General features: G+C 43.2%; 2 protein-coding genes across 4 annotated transcripts in view; one reads left to right on the plus strand and one right to left on the minus strand.

The window, feature by feature from the left end:
• Positions 1-170: 170 nt before the first annotated feature.
• si:busm1-57f23.1 (uncharacterized protein LOC368621 homolog) lies at positions 171-14,401 on the minus strand. 2 transcript variants are annotated; one of them, XM_062558800.1, is made up of 5 exons: positions 14,259-14,401; positions 6,016-6,103; positions 848-999; positions 665-766; positions 171-437 (listed from the first exon to the last, which is right to left on the minus strand). In XM_062558800.1, exons 2-5 carry the CDS (start codon positions 6,101-6,103, stop codon positions 333-335), a joined length of 447 nt encoding a protein of 148 aa, XP_062414784.1. In that variant the 5' UTR covers positions 14,259-14,401; the 3' UTR covers positions 171-332. The 2 variants fall into 2 exon arrangements, with proteins under 2 accessions (XP_062414784.1, XP_037341546.1); XM_037485649.2 differs by lacking the exon at positions 14,259-14,401 and adding an exon at positions 6,229-6,366.
• il11ra (interleukin 11 receptor subunit alpha) overlaps positions 9,262-15,275 on the plus strand; it is a 35,984-nt gene continuing 29,970 nt past the window's right edge. For both annotated transcript variants that reach the window (XM_037484836.2, XM_037484837.2), the window contains exon 1: positions 9,262-9,391. The gene's annotated coding sequence lies outside the window, so the exon portion shown is untranslated. The remainder of the gene's footprint in view (positions 9,392-15,275) is intronic.

Consider the following 15,275-nt stretch of genomic DNA (forward strand, 5'->3'; position numbering starts at 1 on the left):
CAGCAGGGACCAGTATGTCAGGATCGACTGGGGGCATTCTAATTTCAATTGTTCAATTGTATTTATCTGCCAAAGTAAGCAATCATGATACGTCGCACAAAATGCAAAACATGACTAAACGGCAACATTTATCAAGCCACAATTCACAAAGAAACGCCAGACATGGTGAGAACGTTTTCCAAACTTTTTTTATTAAGAGCGTGATGTGTCATTGTTACAAGTTGCGTTTGCCAAAAATCACATCCAGCACTGAAAAATATTTTAAACCCCTTTCATCAAAATGCAATAAGGGAGTTAATGTTTTATAGCCACACTCCAAAAAAGTTAGCCGATTAAATAGTTGAATCCTTATTCAGCATTCTCCTGCACTTGGAGTCCTGCAGCTCATGTTTGTTCTTGCGGGGGTTGATCTTCACCTCAAACTTGCACTTCAGATGCTGCGGAGAGGAAAACTACAATAACCATCATATTGAAGGGGGCAATCTGTACTACTTTGTTGAAGTGAAATTAGGGAATAACAATACATGAAGGCCTGAATACGAAGCGTTGAGCCATGGCATCTTTACAGTTACCTTTACTTCCTCTTCAATACTGTATGAAAAATAACCCTTGCTGAATTGAACATAACTTCATAAATCAATCGCACACATGAAACAAAATGTACCTTTTTCTCAAGACTGCAACTGTTCGGGTCAGCATTATCGCTCTTGAGACACTTGGTTTTTCCCAGAACAGCATTGATTTTAAAGCTGATCCTGTTGGTCACCTAATAAAAGCAGTGGAAAGGGAGCAGATCGGTTAGAGGCTGCACGGAAGTTCCTTTTGTTTTCTGAAAAAGGGATCCAACCTGTGCTTGAGCGCTGGTGATGGAGACCAGCTTGAACATCTTCTTGGTCTTGGACTGAGTGTTGTGCATCTTCACAGCATATTGGGTCGCCTCCAGAACCTCAGTGGATTCAGGGCTCTTTTCATACCAGCCACCCAGGAGAGGCACCTTTTCTATGAGGATTTTAACACACAGAAAGTCAGTTTTACACAACTGCCTATATTCTATGTTCTTGGTAATACAACATATATATACACACTTTTACCTCTTAAGTGTCATGTGAACAGCCACTCATTTTGTTGGACTGTGAGTATCTCGTCCATTAGCCTCTAATCAATCTGCCAAAGCTCTAGTCCCTCTGTAGTCACGTGAGTCTAGTCTGTGAGTCTCTAGTCCCTCTGTAGTCATGTGAGTCTAGTCTGTGAGTCTCTAGTCCCTCTGTAGTTATGTGAGTCTAGTCTGTGAGTCTCTAGTCACTCTGTAGTCACGTGAGTCTAGTCTGTGAGTCTCTAGTCCCTCTGTAGTCACGTGAGTCTAGTCTGTGAGTCTCTAGTCCCTCTGTAGTCACGTGAGTCTAGTCTGTGAGTCTCTGGTCCCTCTGTAGTCACGTGAGTCTAGTCTGTGAGTCTCTGGTCCCTCTGTAGTCACGTGAGTCTAGTCTGTGAGTCTCTGGTCCCTCTGTAGTCACGTGAGTCTAGTCTGTGAGTCTCTAGTCCCTCTGTAGTCATGTGAGTCTAGTCTGTGAGTCTCTAGTCCCTCTGTAGTCATGTGAGTCTAGTCTGTGAGTCTCTAGTCCCTCTGTAGTCATGTGAGTCTAGTCTGTGAGTCTCTAGTCCCTCTGTAGTCACGTGAGTCTAGTCTGTGAGTCTCTAGTCCCTCTGTAGTCATGTGAGTCTAGTCTGTGAGTCTCTGGTCCCTCTGTAGTCACGTGAGTCTAGTCTGTGAGTCTCTAGTCCCTCTGTAGTCATGTGAGTCTAGTCTGTGAGTCTCTAGTCCCTCTGTAGTCACGTGAGTCTAGTCTGTGAGTCTCTAGTCCCTCTGTAGTCATGTGAGTCTAGTCTGTGAGTCTCTAGTCCCTCTGTAGTCACGTGAGTCTAGTCTGTGAGTCTCTAGTCCCTCTGTAGTCACGTGAGTCTAGTCTGTGAGTCTCTAGTCCCTCTGTAGTCACGTGAGTCTAGTCTGTGAGTCTCTAGTCCCTCTGTAGTCACGTGAGTCTAGTCTGTGAGCCTCTAGTCCCTCTGTAGTCACGTGAGTCTAGTCTGTGAGTCTCTAGTCCCTCTGTAGTCATGTGAGTCTAGTCTGTGAGTCTCTAGTCCCTCTGTAGTCATGTGAGTCTAGTCTGTGAGTCTCTAGTCCCTCTGTAGTCACGTGAGTCTAGTCTGTAGGTCTCTAGTCCCTCTGTAGTCACGTGAGTCTAGTCTGTGAGTCTCTAGTCCCTCTGTAGTCATGTGAGTCTAGTCTGTAGGTCTCTAGTCCCTCTGTAGTCACGTGAGTCTAGTCTGTGAGTCTCTAGTCCCTCTGTAGTCCAGACATGCCAACCCTCCCGATTTTTCCGGGAGACTCTGGAAAATCTCACGGACCGACCTTTTTCGCCAAAATTTCTCCCGATTTCCACCGGCCGTTTCAGACTGAACAATAATAAAGGTTACACCTTGTAGTCAAGCGCGGCAAATAGAACGGAAAAAGAAGCAGAAGAATACAACCATAAGTAGAGTAGTGTTCTTGTTATTGTACAAATTAGAGTCTAACCTCCTGAGGAGAACCCTTAAGGAATTGAATTTGTGAAATAAATGAATTACATTTTTTCTTTGCGTTTGTGTGTGTGAAATATATGACGATACCCCCCCCCCATTCCTTTTGAATATCTCCCTAATTCTGAGGTCTCAAGGTTGGCACGTATGCTGTGAGTCTCTAGTCTGTGAGTCTCTTGTCCCTCTTTAAGCACATGAGTCTCTAGTAAGTAACATGAGTTATCACACAGTCAACTTAAGGTATACCACAATCTTTTCCTTAGGGAACTGTAAGGGAACTTAGGGTGTCATAGTTTCAGCTTAGGACCGCTGATAATGCATATTTATTTCAAGCGCTGAGAATGACAGTGTTGAACACATAATACGCAAACATAAAAATGAACACCCATGCAAATACACTCGTGCACGGACTCCAATGACACAGTCAGCGTTATTATTGCGTGAGTTCCTTTGGGGTTTTATGCTTGTTCATCCCTAAAATGTGCTGTTTCAGTCCACAACATCAGTCAAGGTCTTAGAAACGCCAAGCCAACTAAACCCTGGATTCAGGCAGTACTCAAACACTGCCAATGCCTTCCCACTACTCTGCCAAACCAAGTCACTGTCATCAGGCCAAAAATATAAAGCAGGTTTTCTTGGGGATCGGGAATCATCAACCAAATATATGATTGGTTTTTGTTTTCTACAGTATTTAACCACAATATAGCCAAGCAGTTGTAGGGATGGATTGAAACATCTCAACAGCCATCGGATGGATTGCCATGAAAACTAAATAAAGCCACTGATGTTCCGCAGAGGATGAATTCACAGAATTGACTGATGTCACCATGCTGATGTCCCCATATTGAAGTCAACATGCTCATTGTGTACCATCTGATGTCATTTCATTTAAAGTAAATAAGCGTTGGTTAAAATCCTGTCTTTGCTGTCTTTTAACATAGTGGACATTCCATACCCACCCTTTCCAGTTTGTTATGCATTGTAGTCCATGTCAGGGTGTGTTCATAGGTACAACTGATCACACCCAACGCTAACAGTAGCAGTTGGATACCAGACATCAGGAGTACACCAGGGACTCTTTATTCTAATTTGGTCAAATATTTATCCTCAATATCAGGCTTAAAAGTTTTTTTCTTTGAGGGTATATTATGTAAAAACATTATTTGATCAAATGTGCATGTAAACTGAATGACAAACACTGCCACAAAATAAATTAAACCCATGCATGTGTTACTCTAATTCTAAAGTTTATAGTCTGTGATGTAGCATCAACTATTAATAAATAGTTTTTATGTTTAATTCCTAGAAGAGTATTTTACATATATACCAAGTAAAAACCAGTCACAAAGTCCAGTAAAACCATGTAAATAACAGAAGGCATGTGCTGATGTTGGACAAATGAGATAAATGGGTCTCTAGTGGCTCTGATGGATTATTTTTCCCAACACATCACAGTTCCAAACCAAACTCCATTCGGCCAAGTAAATTAGTATCGGACCAATGACGAGTTGCTCTGACTGCGGTCAATGCCAAGTCTCCTGACTCAATGTGCTTAACCAGACAGCAGTTGCGTCACTGTCTACGGTGCAGGAATACACAAGTTACTGTTTTGTGCCACACGGGTACACACTGTGGATTTTCTTCGAGTTGTGTGAAATCATTTAAAGGTCAAATCCCTTTATTGCTAAAAGAATTCAACTCTGCCCCTCAAAGTGTTCAATCACTGCAAAAAAGATGGAAGACATTATAAGACACCTGAAGTCCTTTTCATGCTGCATAATGGGGGTTATTATGGATTGATAGTCACATCAAATCAGTAACAAAATCGGCCTTCTATCACCTCAAAAATGTAGCACGACTTAATCGGCTCATGTCAGCTCAAGACTTAGAAACACTTGTACATGCCTTTATAACTAGTAGGCTGGACTATTGTAATGGTCTCCTTGCAGGTCTTCCAAAAAAACTGTCAGGCAGCTCCAGCTTGTTGCTGCTAGAGTGCTAACAAAGACCAAAAAATGTGAGCACATTACACCAATTCTTAAATCCTTACATTGGCTCCCAGTATGTCAGAGAATTAATTTCAAAATCCTACTGCTCACATATAAATCACTACATGGTTTAGGGCCAAAGTATATCACTGATATGCTTCCACTAGATAAGCCTTCAAGATCACTAAGATCTTCTGACACCAATCTGTTAGTGATTCCCAGAGTAAATACAAATCATGGGAAAGCATCATTTAGTTACTATGCAACAAACAGCTGGAATAAACTACCTGAAGATTTAAGACTCGCCCCAACTCGGATCACGTTTAAAACAAGACTGAAAACCTTTATGTTCACCTTCACCTTCTGCTAAATTTTACCTTCATTGCCTTTTTAACCTTTAATTAAACAATTTTAATATGATTTTAATCTCTCACTCTGCACTGTAACTTTTAATTGTTTTTATATTTACAATTTTATTTGCTGTTTTTTTAATTGTCTTTTAATTCTTGCATTTTATTTCACTTTATTGTATGACATGTTATGATGTGAAGCACTTTGAGTCTGCCTTGGGCATGAAAAGCGCTATACAAATAAACTTGCCTTGCCTTGCCTTGCCTAGATGTAATAGCAACACATTTTCAAAAGAATATTTCCAAGGGCATGACCACTGATCTTTTAAAAATTGTAAACACATCCCTTCTCTGAGGACAGCACGACAGTACTGAAACTGCTCTGGTTAACAATTTCAACGACATCTCCTTAAACACAGATGACAGAACTACAGTGTCTAAGTGTTACTGGATCTCAGTGCTGCAATCAAATTACTACTGGGCGGACTAAAAATCAAGGTGGGACTTTGGCACAGCAGTAAACTGGTTTGAATCCTACTTGACGAACCGAGAATTCTCTGTAGCTAATTTCACATTAGAGCAGACTGAAATTACATGTGTTCCATTCTGGGGGCCCTAATACTCAATATCTACATATTTCCACTAGCTCATATTATGGAAAGCAAACGAGTAACTAGTTTCATTCAGTGATGTTAAAAACCACAAAGCAAATCAGAAATCTATGTGAAGCTTTAGATTCAGACCTCACTCAGAACAGCTATTTAAAATCACCTTTCATCACCTGTAGAGTATATTAAGGATTAGAGAGAGATTAGAGTTTATGTCTCAAGAGGATTTGGAAAAGCTTGTCCATGCATTCATCCTCGCAGTAGACGGGTGATCATAGGTGAATGTCATAAATATATATAAAAATCCAAACTTATGGCCCAGATTTATGTACGTATACATATACACAGAAATACATGACTGTCAAATCCCGGTCTAACAGCTTTTTCATGTCTTGTTATAAAACAGTATATTTGCTACTTTATAGGATGACAATATACGTCGTTCTTCTTATTAATTATATTGTAAAGAGTAAAGAAAGCTGTTGAACGCACTTGTGGTGACGGATTCCTCCACGGGCTGATCTCCCAAACAGAGCTGGATGGCCGACAGGCAAATCACCACCGCCAACGGGAGGGACATCTTTTAGAAGAAGTACAGAAAACAGCCGACATGGAGGAAAAAAAAGAGACAACTTTAAAATGGAATCAACCGTGAAAGAAAGCGAGAGCTTTAGAAAAGGCTGCAAAGGGATCCAAAGTCTTTACCTTTCTGCTATTGGAAAACCAAACGGACTTCACCCTGTGAACGGAGGAATGATGCCAGCGAGGAGGCAGTCGGTAATAACCGGCGGAGGCTGCTCACCATTTAAACCCCGGACCGTCGAACGAAGCACCGCAGACCACGCCCCCACAGCTGCCCAGCCATGACGTCATGCAGGGATCTACCTCCCCATCAGCGGCTTTTGGGGCGTGCGTGGGTATGCGTCTGGCCATGCGCGTTGATGGGTGTCAGATGTGGGCCATTGTACGCGCGTCCCTGCGCTCTTTGTGTGTTTGCGTTCATGTGTGTCACGTGGGTCTGTGGGCTGCCAGCGCGGTGCGTCCACGCGTGAATACACGAGCGAGAGCCTACTGTGGGACATCTCCAGCTGGCAGTGAGTCACTGTACTAACTGTGGCGCACAGCACAGCACGGTTGCGTTATCTTCCGCAACAGAGCGTGCAGCACATTTGTTACCACGTGATAAAGGGGTTAAAAACACTCTGATGGTCGCGGTCAAATGCACAAAAGTCAATACGAGCGGTATGAAAGAGCCCAGTTGTGCCCTTTGAGTGAGTTTCCAGTGACAGGTTCATACTATGCGTTGTCTGAGTATTACAACTATAACCCTTTCATAGTTTGTTTCCACTTCATGAAAGTTGTAACCATGTCCGATGCAAATGTCTTGTTTAGCGCTTGGCTGTACTTCACCATCTAAAGCAGGGGTTTCAAACTCCGGCCCGTGGGCCATATCCGGCCCCGCCGGGGCGTCTGGTGCGGCCCGCCGCCGGGGGGTACGGCCGACTTTGGCGTACCGTCAGCGCTACCCTCTCGCCGGTGGGACCGTCAGCACGACACCTCTGCACCGGTCCTCCTTCCTGCCTCTGCCATCCACAGCCCTGACAGAGACCTCATTTTAAATAGTGTTTTGGTATGTGTTTGTTTTTTGTTACATCTTTAATAATTTCTGTTTCTGCATAAATCTAGTGGGACCCTCTGAACACACGTGTGCCGTCCTCTTTATAACCTTTTTTTTAAGTTTCCATACTTCACCCAGTTGGCCCAATCCCAATCTCCACTCTAAACCCTGAACCCTCAGGGATTTAATTGATGTCACATAATAAATACGTGAGTGTGAGAGTCTGTGAGGCCTTTAAATGGTTTAAATATGAATGGGACAGCACTTTGCTGCTACATGTCACGTCACCATGACAACACCTAAAAATAGAACTTACAATTGAGGGTATTTCATTCTTTTTACTCTCTGATTAGTATATTTTCAAGCTCTTTCTTTATAAGATAAGAGGTCATTTTAAATAATGTGTTGTAAAATATAACTCTCTCAGCGCTTGGTTTCAGGTCTTGAATGTGGGCATTGTGGGATCATGAATAGTTGTTTGTTTGTAAATGTCCGGATCCAGACCTATCAAGAGATTTTGATGAAATGCTGACCAGGAAATAACAGATTCCAGCTTCGGTCCCTAACACTGCAAAACGTTAAGACTTGTACTTTAAAACAGCAGGAGACCAAAAGCAAAATCACTCAACTGAAACTGGTGTATTGTGTCTGCCTGCCCAGCAGGGGGGAGCACCAGCGTGTCCCATAATGCAATAGGTGGTGATAAGTGTCAAAAGGTGAAAGTAAAAGCTGCATAAACACAGATCCCTAAATGATATCTATAGAAAACAACTTACAGCTTTCACACAGGAAGCAGAGATGAAAAGAAAAGAGCCGTGCCGGACAACAAGCATGAGTCCAGTCCAACAACATCACTTACAAAAGCTGTGAATTAACGTCGCTCTAACAGTAAACTGAAATAAAGAGGATTTTCTGAGGAATATAAAGACAGTCAGCTTGCTCTTCCGGGGCTGGTTGCTGAGCAGCGGCTGGTCAGTGAGTGGGTGGATGCATCTGATTTAAACCCCCCCTCCGCCTCCCCCACACCCAAAACACACGTAAATTAATGGAATAATTGATGTTGTTTGCCTAACAATGGGTGGGCCGGATGCTACAGGGCCACAGTTTTCAAATTGTTCCCCTCCAGTAGGTCCGGGTCAAAGGTCCAAGTGATTTCACAGATAAACAGAGCACACAGTGTGTTATGTAACTCTTTCTCAAGGTCACCAATAAGAGGAAACTTTTTAGAGTCACATAGACACTGTTGATTGTGCAGTTTATGACTTTTAGGAGGGAGGCTCCAGTAGACACGACACCCCTGCAGCACATTTTACCTTTAGTGAAGCCTAAACTCTTCGGTGTCGTTTGACGTTGCATCAGTGATGCGTGAGGCTGTATTGTCACATCTGACTGGGTTGCACTGACAGTTATGGTTTTCTTTTTTTTCAAACATCCATTTGATTTCCCTGGGGAGGACAAAAGGTCACCGCCTTAGATAATGAGATGTCACTGTCATCCAATTTATGTCCCGCTAAAGCAAAGAGCACTGGAACCGTTAATGGATTTAAGGGGGTTTTGTTGTGCTCACCATATAACAAGTGTCTTTCATAATAAGTAAATAAATAAATCAGGGTCCGGTGTCGTTGGTGTCCATGGCCTAGAAAAGTGTTTTTTTATTTGAAGGAGACAACAGGTTTTGTAATGAAGACATTTTTTTCTTAAAGATATACATTCAAAGTAATTAAAACAAAGTAAAGAAAACATAAAAACACAAAGCTGCATATAGTTGGATTACTTGAACCAAATTGAATTGAGTGTGATTTGAAAGAAAGGGAAGTAAAAATCCGTTAGATTGAACAACGACTGCAATCATTACTATGACCGTTTGTCTAAAGTGTTGCGTTTTTCTGTTTGCTCAACCCAATGAAGGATGCCAGAACAAACCACCATAATCCTGCTGCAGGACCCACGTCTGGTTCTATCCGACCTCATGCCCGGGATCAGTGTTGACAGCTCAGCCTCCACTAATCCCCTGACAGTTAGGGACCCGCCCACTAAAACAAGGCGATTGACACCCGGCTCCTCCAACCAGGTGGCGGCCGGCTGTGTCTGGCCCCCTTCTCCCCTCCTCCTTGTCTGTGCCCGACTTCGTTGCTCTCCTACCCCGGTAGTCCGTCCGGGGGGAGCCGAAGAACAACTCGACGAAAGTCCCAACTATGGAAGGCGACAACATAATAATAATGCCTGTTTGACTCGGGGACATTTTCCAAGGTAAGCTTGGTTGTTTCTAACAGGGTAAGAGGGAATTGGCGGCTGTGGGGCTGCGCGTGTCGGAGGGGGTTATAAAGTTTGTCCGCCTCGCTACGCGGGACAGGGGGGGGGGATCTTATTCTCAGTGGGGATGTGTCACGCTGCTGGCGCGCGTGTTGCTCCCTCTTTAACTTGTTATATAACATGCTTCTCTAAATTGTTAGTAATTACTACTTTATGTTTTATAATAATGCTTACCACAATGTAATTATTCATTTGAATTGATTGTATGTTAATCTGAGCTAAACTCATGTGTTTACTTCCTTGCTTAATTAACCTAATAGCTGTGTTTTGGCCTTCAAAATAAGTTTAGTTCTTTTAGTTAGTAGCAGCAAACAATTAAAGAAGCGCATAGTGTTCAAGGAATTTGGCTATATTTAAAACGTATTATAAATGGATTTATTTATTTATTTTATTAATGTGTAAGGGGAAAGTATTTAACTACAGCAGCAATTTTACAGGTTAAGAAATAAGAAAAATGTATACAATGAAAGAATATTAAATCAACTTAACTAACTCAAATAATAAAACAGCCAACAGTATAACAGTGTTATTGTAGTGTGATTGTTATACCATAGTGAATATGATTAAACACACTTTAGAACCAGTGTGGTTTGTGAGCTGTATGTTTATGTCCATGCAACACACGGATGCATTGACTTGTTGTTGCTCCTGGCTGTCAGACACAGGCACAGGAACACACATGTCAGTGTGCAGAAGCATTGAGATTGTGAGTCATCCAAAGGCACTTGTTCATGCAATAAACAACATTTTGCACCATGCTCCTCTTTCCCCTTTTGTATATTTAATAACACAATCATAGTTCCGAGGGGCCAGCAGCAAAGGTTAATGCTCTGATCCCTCAATTAGAAACAAATACTGTAGGCGTTCAAACAGGGAGACAGACAGACAGACAGAAGAGACAGTGGGACGGGGTCTCTTCTGCAGATGTGCATTCCTGCAGCCAGTGGAGTGATCAAGCTTTTAAATAGCGCTCAGCAGGAATGCAAACAGACCCAGCAGAAAGACAAAGCCTGGGGGGGGCGTTTCTGGAGGAGAGGATAAGTCGGTGGCAGCGGAGGAGACAAGGCTGTGAACTTGGTTCCTTTGAAAATCCCCAAGCATATTGCAGTTTCTCAAATGCCCCACTAAATTTGAGCTAAATGTGGGCCAAAGTTCATGTGACGAAAGGAGGGAAGGAGGAAGCCACTGAGACTGTCTGAGTTGGGTGGCGATTTAAATGTGGGACGTGTGTCCTTGCATCCCCTTGTTACATTGCACACTGCATCAGAGTTTAAAACTACGCCCCTTTGTCTCAACCAGGCCTTTCTGGAATGCATTCATGTCAAGCTGTTTGGAAAATCAGAATTTGAATTATTGGATCTGATGTATAAGAGTAAAGCTGAGAAAGCAACTTTTCACTTTGTGATCTGTAATTCTTCTAAAGCTTCCATCTTTTTCACCTGTTTCCACTGCTGAATGAGTCTAACATCCTGGAAAAAAAACATCTTTCAGACTCATTTTGTAGATTTAGTCAACCTATCTTTGAGATAGTATCAATTAAGGGGATGCAGTCAGTGACTCTCAGTGGGCTCTAGGGTTGCTAAAACAGTTTGGGCCGGGGCTAAGCCAGTGGGCATTTGGGGCCACTGCCCTTTTACTCCTTGCTCCCTTAATAGCTATTAAGTGGCTATGGATTAAATAACTATTTTAGTATGTTGCGTTAAGCTCAGAGTTAGGTCAAGGTGTTTTGTGTTTGATCAGTACAGAAAAGTCACAACCAATGGCTGGATGGTCAGAGCTTTGTTGCATTTTTTTTGGGGGGGGGGGGGGTGAAGGTCCCATCATTTCTATCAGTAGCTTAAGAGATGTCGGGGAAAAGTAAAAACATGTTGCCTTAAACCAATTCTCCTCCCATGTCAATGGTTACAGAAAGCCTGCGAGATGCTGTTAATGTGTGCCAGTTTTTCACTGTTTATTTCTTTGCTTTGACATCAATTCAGCAAAGAGTCTCAGAAGAAAGGGCTGATTGTGGTTTGGTCCCAGCTGGCGTCGCTGTGTGCTTTATAGGAGCCAAACACCTGGCTCCCATGCAGTATCTCCTGTCAATCGCTAAAGTATTTACCATTTGTTGGACATTTCACCTCGCAGACTGGGTTGGCTGAGCGAGGATGATGCCGGCTGGTTTAAAGCCCTACAGCATGTCGTATTCATGTTGCATTACAGAAAGCTTGCTTTGCAAACCTGCGCTGCAGAAAGTCGGCCACATGACCGCTTTGACAGGACATGTACACAGAGTAAGAAAATGAAGGCACCTTGCTATTTGCCTTTGGGAAAGGGAACCAATGGGTTCCTAAGTCTTTCTTGTCTATTTAAGGAAAACCAGAGTGTATTTTTTGCTCTCTAAACACTGTGACCCCAAAAAATACTAATTTAAAAATACACTCCATAAACAAATTTGCTCTTTGGACTCAGGAGGAGATGGGGGGAGGACACAGCTATCCAGAAGAGTAGTGGAAATCCAAGGTGCTCAGATAGTAAAGTTAATTAACTTCTATTACAATATACTGTAGTTAGCTGGTCTGAATATTGATTTTGCATTCCTCAAAACAGATCTAATCTAAGGACCTCTATAAAATACTTTCTTTTTTTTTTAACAATTTCTTAAAATTTGTTAACGTTCAAAACACACTGTTCCTTGGCAAGGACACCCATAAAAGACTCATCTCCATAGGTTTCACCTCAGCTGTTAATACAGTGATCCAAATAACAAACCTCTCACTCCGGGTCTGACACCTGTCCTCTGCAACTGCTGAACGTCCTCTCAGGCAGAGCCAAAGAATAAGAAGATGGTGCAGCACACCTCAATTTATATTGGTGAGACTAAGCTAAAGGTGAAAACCTTTGAATTCTTGAGAATACACATCAGAGAGGACTTCACCTGGTCTCACAACACACTACAAAATCACAAAAAAGGCCCAGCAGAGGCTGAGGAAATTTGCTTTGCAGACCAAAATTCTCAGCAGCCTCTATAGAGTTACGGTCGAGAGCGTCCTTATCACATCAATCACCGTGTGGTGCGGACACTCCACTGCCCAGGACAGGAAGGCACTCCAGCTTGTGATGAAAACAGCACAGTTTATCTCAGGAGGAGCCTTCCCCCTACAGGACATTTACTCCACCAGGGTCACCAGGAGAGCCCACAACATCATCAAGGACAGAACACACCCCCAGCATACACTCTTCTCGCTGCACGAGTGTGAAGTCCAGAACCAAGACACTAAAAAGCAGTTTCCACCCCGCAGGCCATCAGGCTGATGATGGTCCCACTATCATTAACAACCCGATCCCCTCGCCCTCAAATATCTTGAATATGATCTCCTGAAAGCAGAGAGACTCTATTGATAAACACATTATTTTTACTACAACCATCATGAAACGCATTTTCATAGCTCATCCAAACTGTCTTATTTGGCTATTTTCACTGCTGTACAATTACCAACTCTGGTCTGGTCAAATAGACGTTAAGATAGTTGATAGTTGACCATATTAGAATATCACTTGCCCTAAAACCTACCACACTCAATAGAAAAGCAAAAATGTGTCTTCTACCTCACGGTTTAGATCCTGGCAGACTGCTGACTGCCGTATATTCTCTCATTCCGAATGAAGGAACAGGAAAACGCAGAGTGTGCACAGCCATTTGGGTGTTTTCACACATGAGTCCTTGCGTATCTTCTGAGCAGAGAACGTTCTTGCAAATTCTAAGTTAAATCTGAAAGATCCTGAACACCACAAGTTAGTGTTCCTGATATTCATTGGTCTAAGCTTCCAAACAGCTAGGTTGTAACTAAAATGTGTGTAACTTTGTGATTAAATCTTTTAAAGAAATCCTAGTCGGCCTTGAAGGAAAAAAGTACTTTTAGTCTTTAGTTTTTTCATGTCTAGTCACTTATTAACTGCTGTGAGGTGGAGTGGAAAACTCGTGGCTCCGGGGACAATACTTACTGTAAGAGGAGTGCAAGGAGCCAAATGAGGAGGAATTGAATTATTAACTATTTTTGCTAGAATACAACAGACTCATCGTGAGGTCACTAAATAGTTCCAGCTTAGTGCGAGCTTCAGGAGTTTCTCTCAAGCCGTGGTCGCTCAGATAAACGCCAAGTAAAGGAATAACCAATCGGAGACTGGGATTCAACTTCTACCTGCCCTTGTTCCTCACATCGGTCCCATGTCTCAGAAGCCCTAAACGGTCCTTTTACTACGGTTTGATGAACACTGACAATTAGCTCATTCTATACTTTTTTTAAATGAGTGCTCGGTCCAGTACAAGAGCCTCGTTCTAGTGAGAGAAAGGTACTGTTATACAGCTCGGCTCTCGCTTTGCCCGATTCCCCTCAGACAGCTCTCACTGGCATTCCCTGCTCAGGCCCTGGCCCAAAAAACACATTTGGGTACACACACACACACACAGGCACACAGGCACAGGGGGGCTGAAGACGATCCAGCGCTTTTTACGCTTGGGTGCCCTCCCGTGATCACACGCACACACACGGAGCGCTAGGACCCAGTCCAAGCTCTCTACACTCATATTTCACTGTTCACACACAGGCAATCAACTTTTAAATTAGAGAGAAAAAACTGCTCCAAGAAGTGGGAACGCTGCTTGCCAGGTCTGAGGCGGCGCAGTTTCTTGGTATGCGCCAGCGAGGGAGACGGAGAGAGCCAGCCCTTGATATTAAACCAACTCTGAGGGGCCCAGATCAGGGTTTTTTTTTCATCTCCCCTTGTGCTGCTGTTCACACACTTTATCCCCACGCATACTTACTAGGAGCTCTGCTCCGTTGTTGGGTCCAGAGTTTTGGCTGTGCCCTTTCTCCTTCTACCTCGATTCTCTGCGTTTCGCTACAGTTCGGAACAGGATCCCAGCCCCATGGTGGGGCCACTTCAGTAGAGCTCGCTGTTGCTGTGTCGAGATCAACCGACCAACAAGGTCAGCCGAGAGTGAGGCGATAGTGAAAGTGTAATATTATATCTGTTTTTTTCCCATCCAAGGATAGAAAGCAACAACTTCTGTCAGTGCCTGCTCTGCCAGCTCAACAAGACAACTCCCTCAATGACGGCTGAGTGATGGTTGAATATAATGGCAGCCCTGCAGAGAAACCTTATACTCGCTCCTTCATGTATGTGAACCAATGCCAAACATCTGAAGTTTGCTGCATCTGTCTTCAATAGAAAATCTATTTTGGCCAGAAGAGAGTTTTCTTTCTTACTCTGGAAAACATGTGCGATTATAATGCATAACCACTAAAGCCATTTAAGAACTCTCGGATACGCTAGAAATATATGATTCAAAAGGGTACAGCATGTGGGATTTGGTGGCATCTAGCAGTTGCAGATCCAAACGGACTGAACGCCGCTCAGCTCGCTCAACCGTTCCCGAGACAGAGGTAACGTGAGCCGCCAAGTGCAAAAATCCTACTACCATCCCTTACGTAATGACACTCCTTTAGGAGTGAGGGAAGTCACGCGGCGGCAGGCGGCACCACGGCAGAGTAGCATTACTGAAGACCAAACAAGACCAAACGGCGTAACGTGGATGCTAGATTATGATTTCTTAGAGCATTGGATTCGCCAACTGCTTTCTCCTTTCATGACGCTCCAATGGCAGCGCTTTTTCTACCTGTGTTTCAAAGAAAGGGGACGGTATCGTCTTTGGTTAGAGACAGGCTCATTGTGGGGGATGGCGTATGTATTATTAGCTCATTTCACATTCACGTCATTTACTTAAGGCGCCATCGCAGAAGCTGGAAGGGAAGAAGCTGCAGGATTATAAAGTTTGTTT

This window comes from Pungitius pungitius, chromosome 18 (genome assembly GCF_949316345.1).
Source record: "Pungitius pungitius chromosome 18, fPunPun2.1, whole genome shotgun sequence".
Taxonomy (NCBI): domain Eukaryota; kingdom Metazoa; phylum Chordata; class Actinopteri; order Perciformes; family Gasterosteidae; genus Pungitius; species Pungitius pungitius.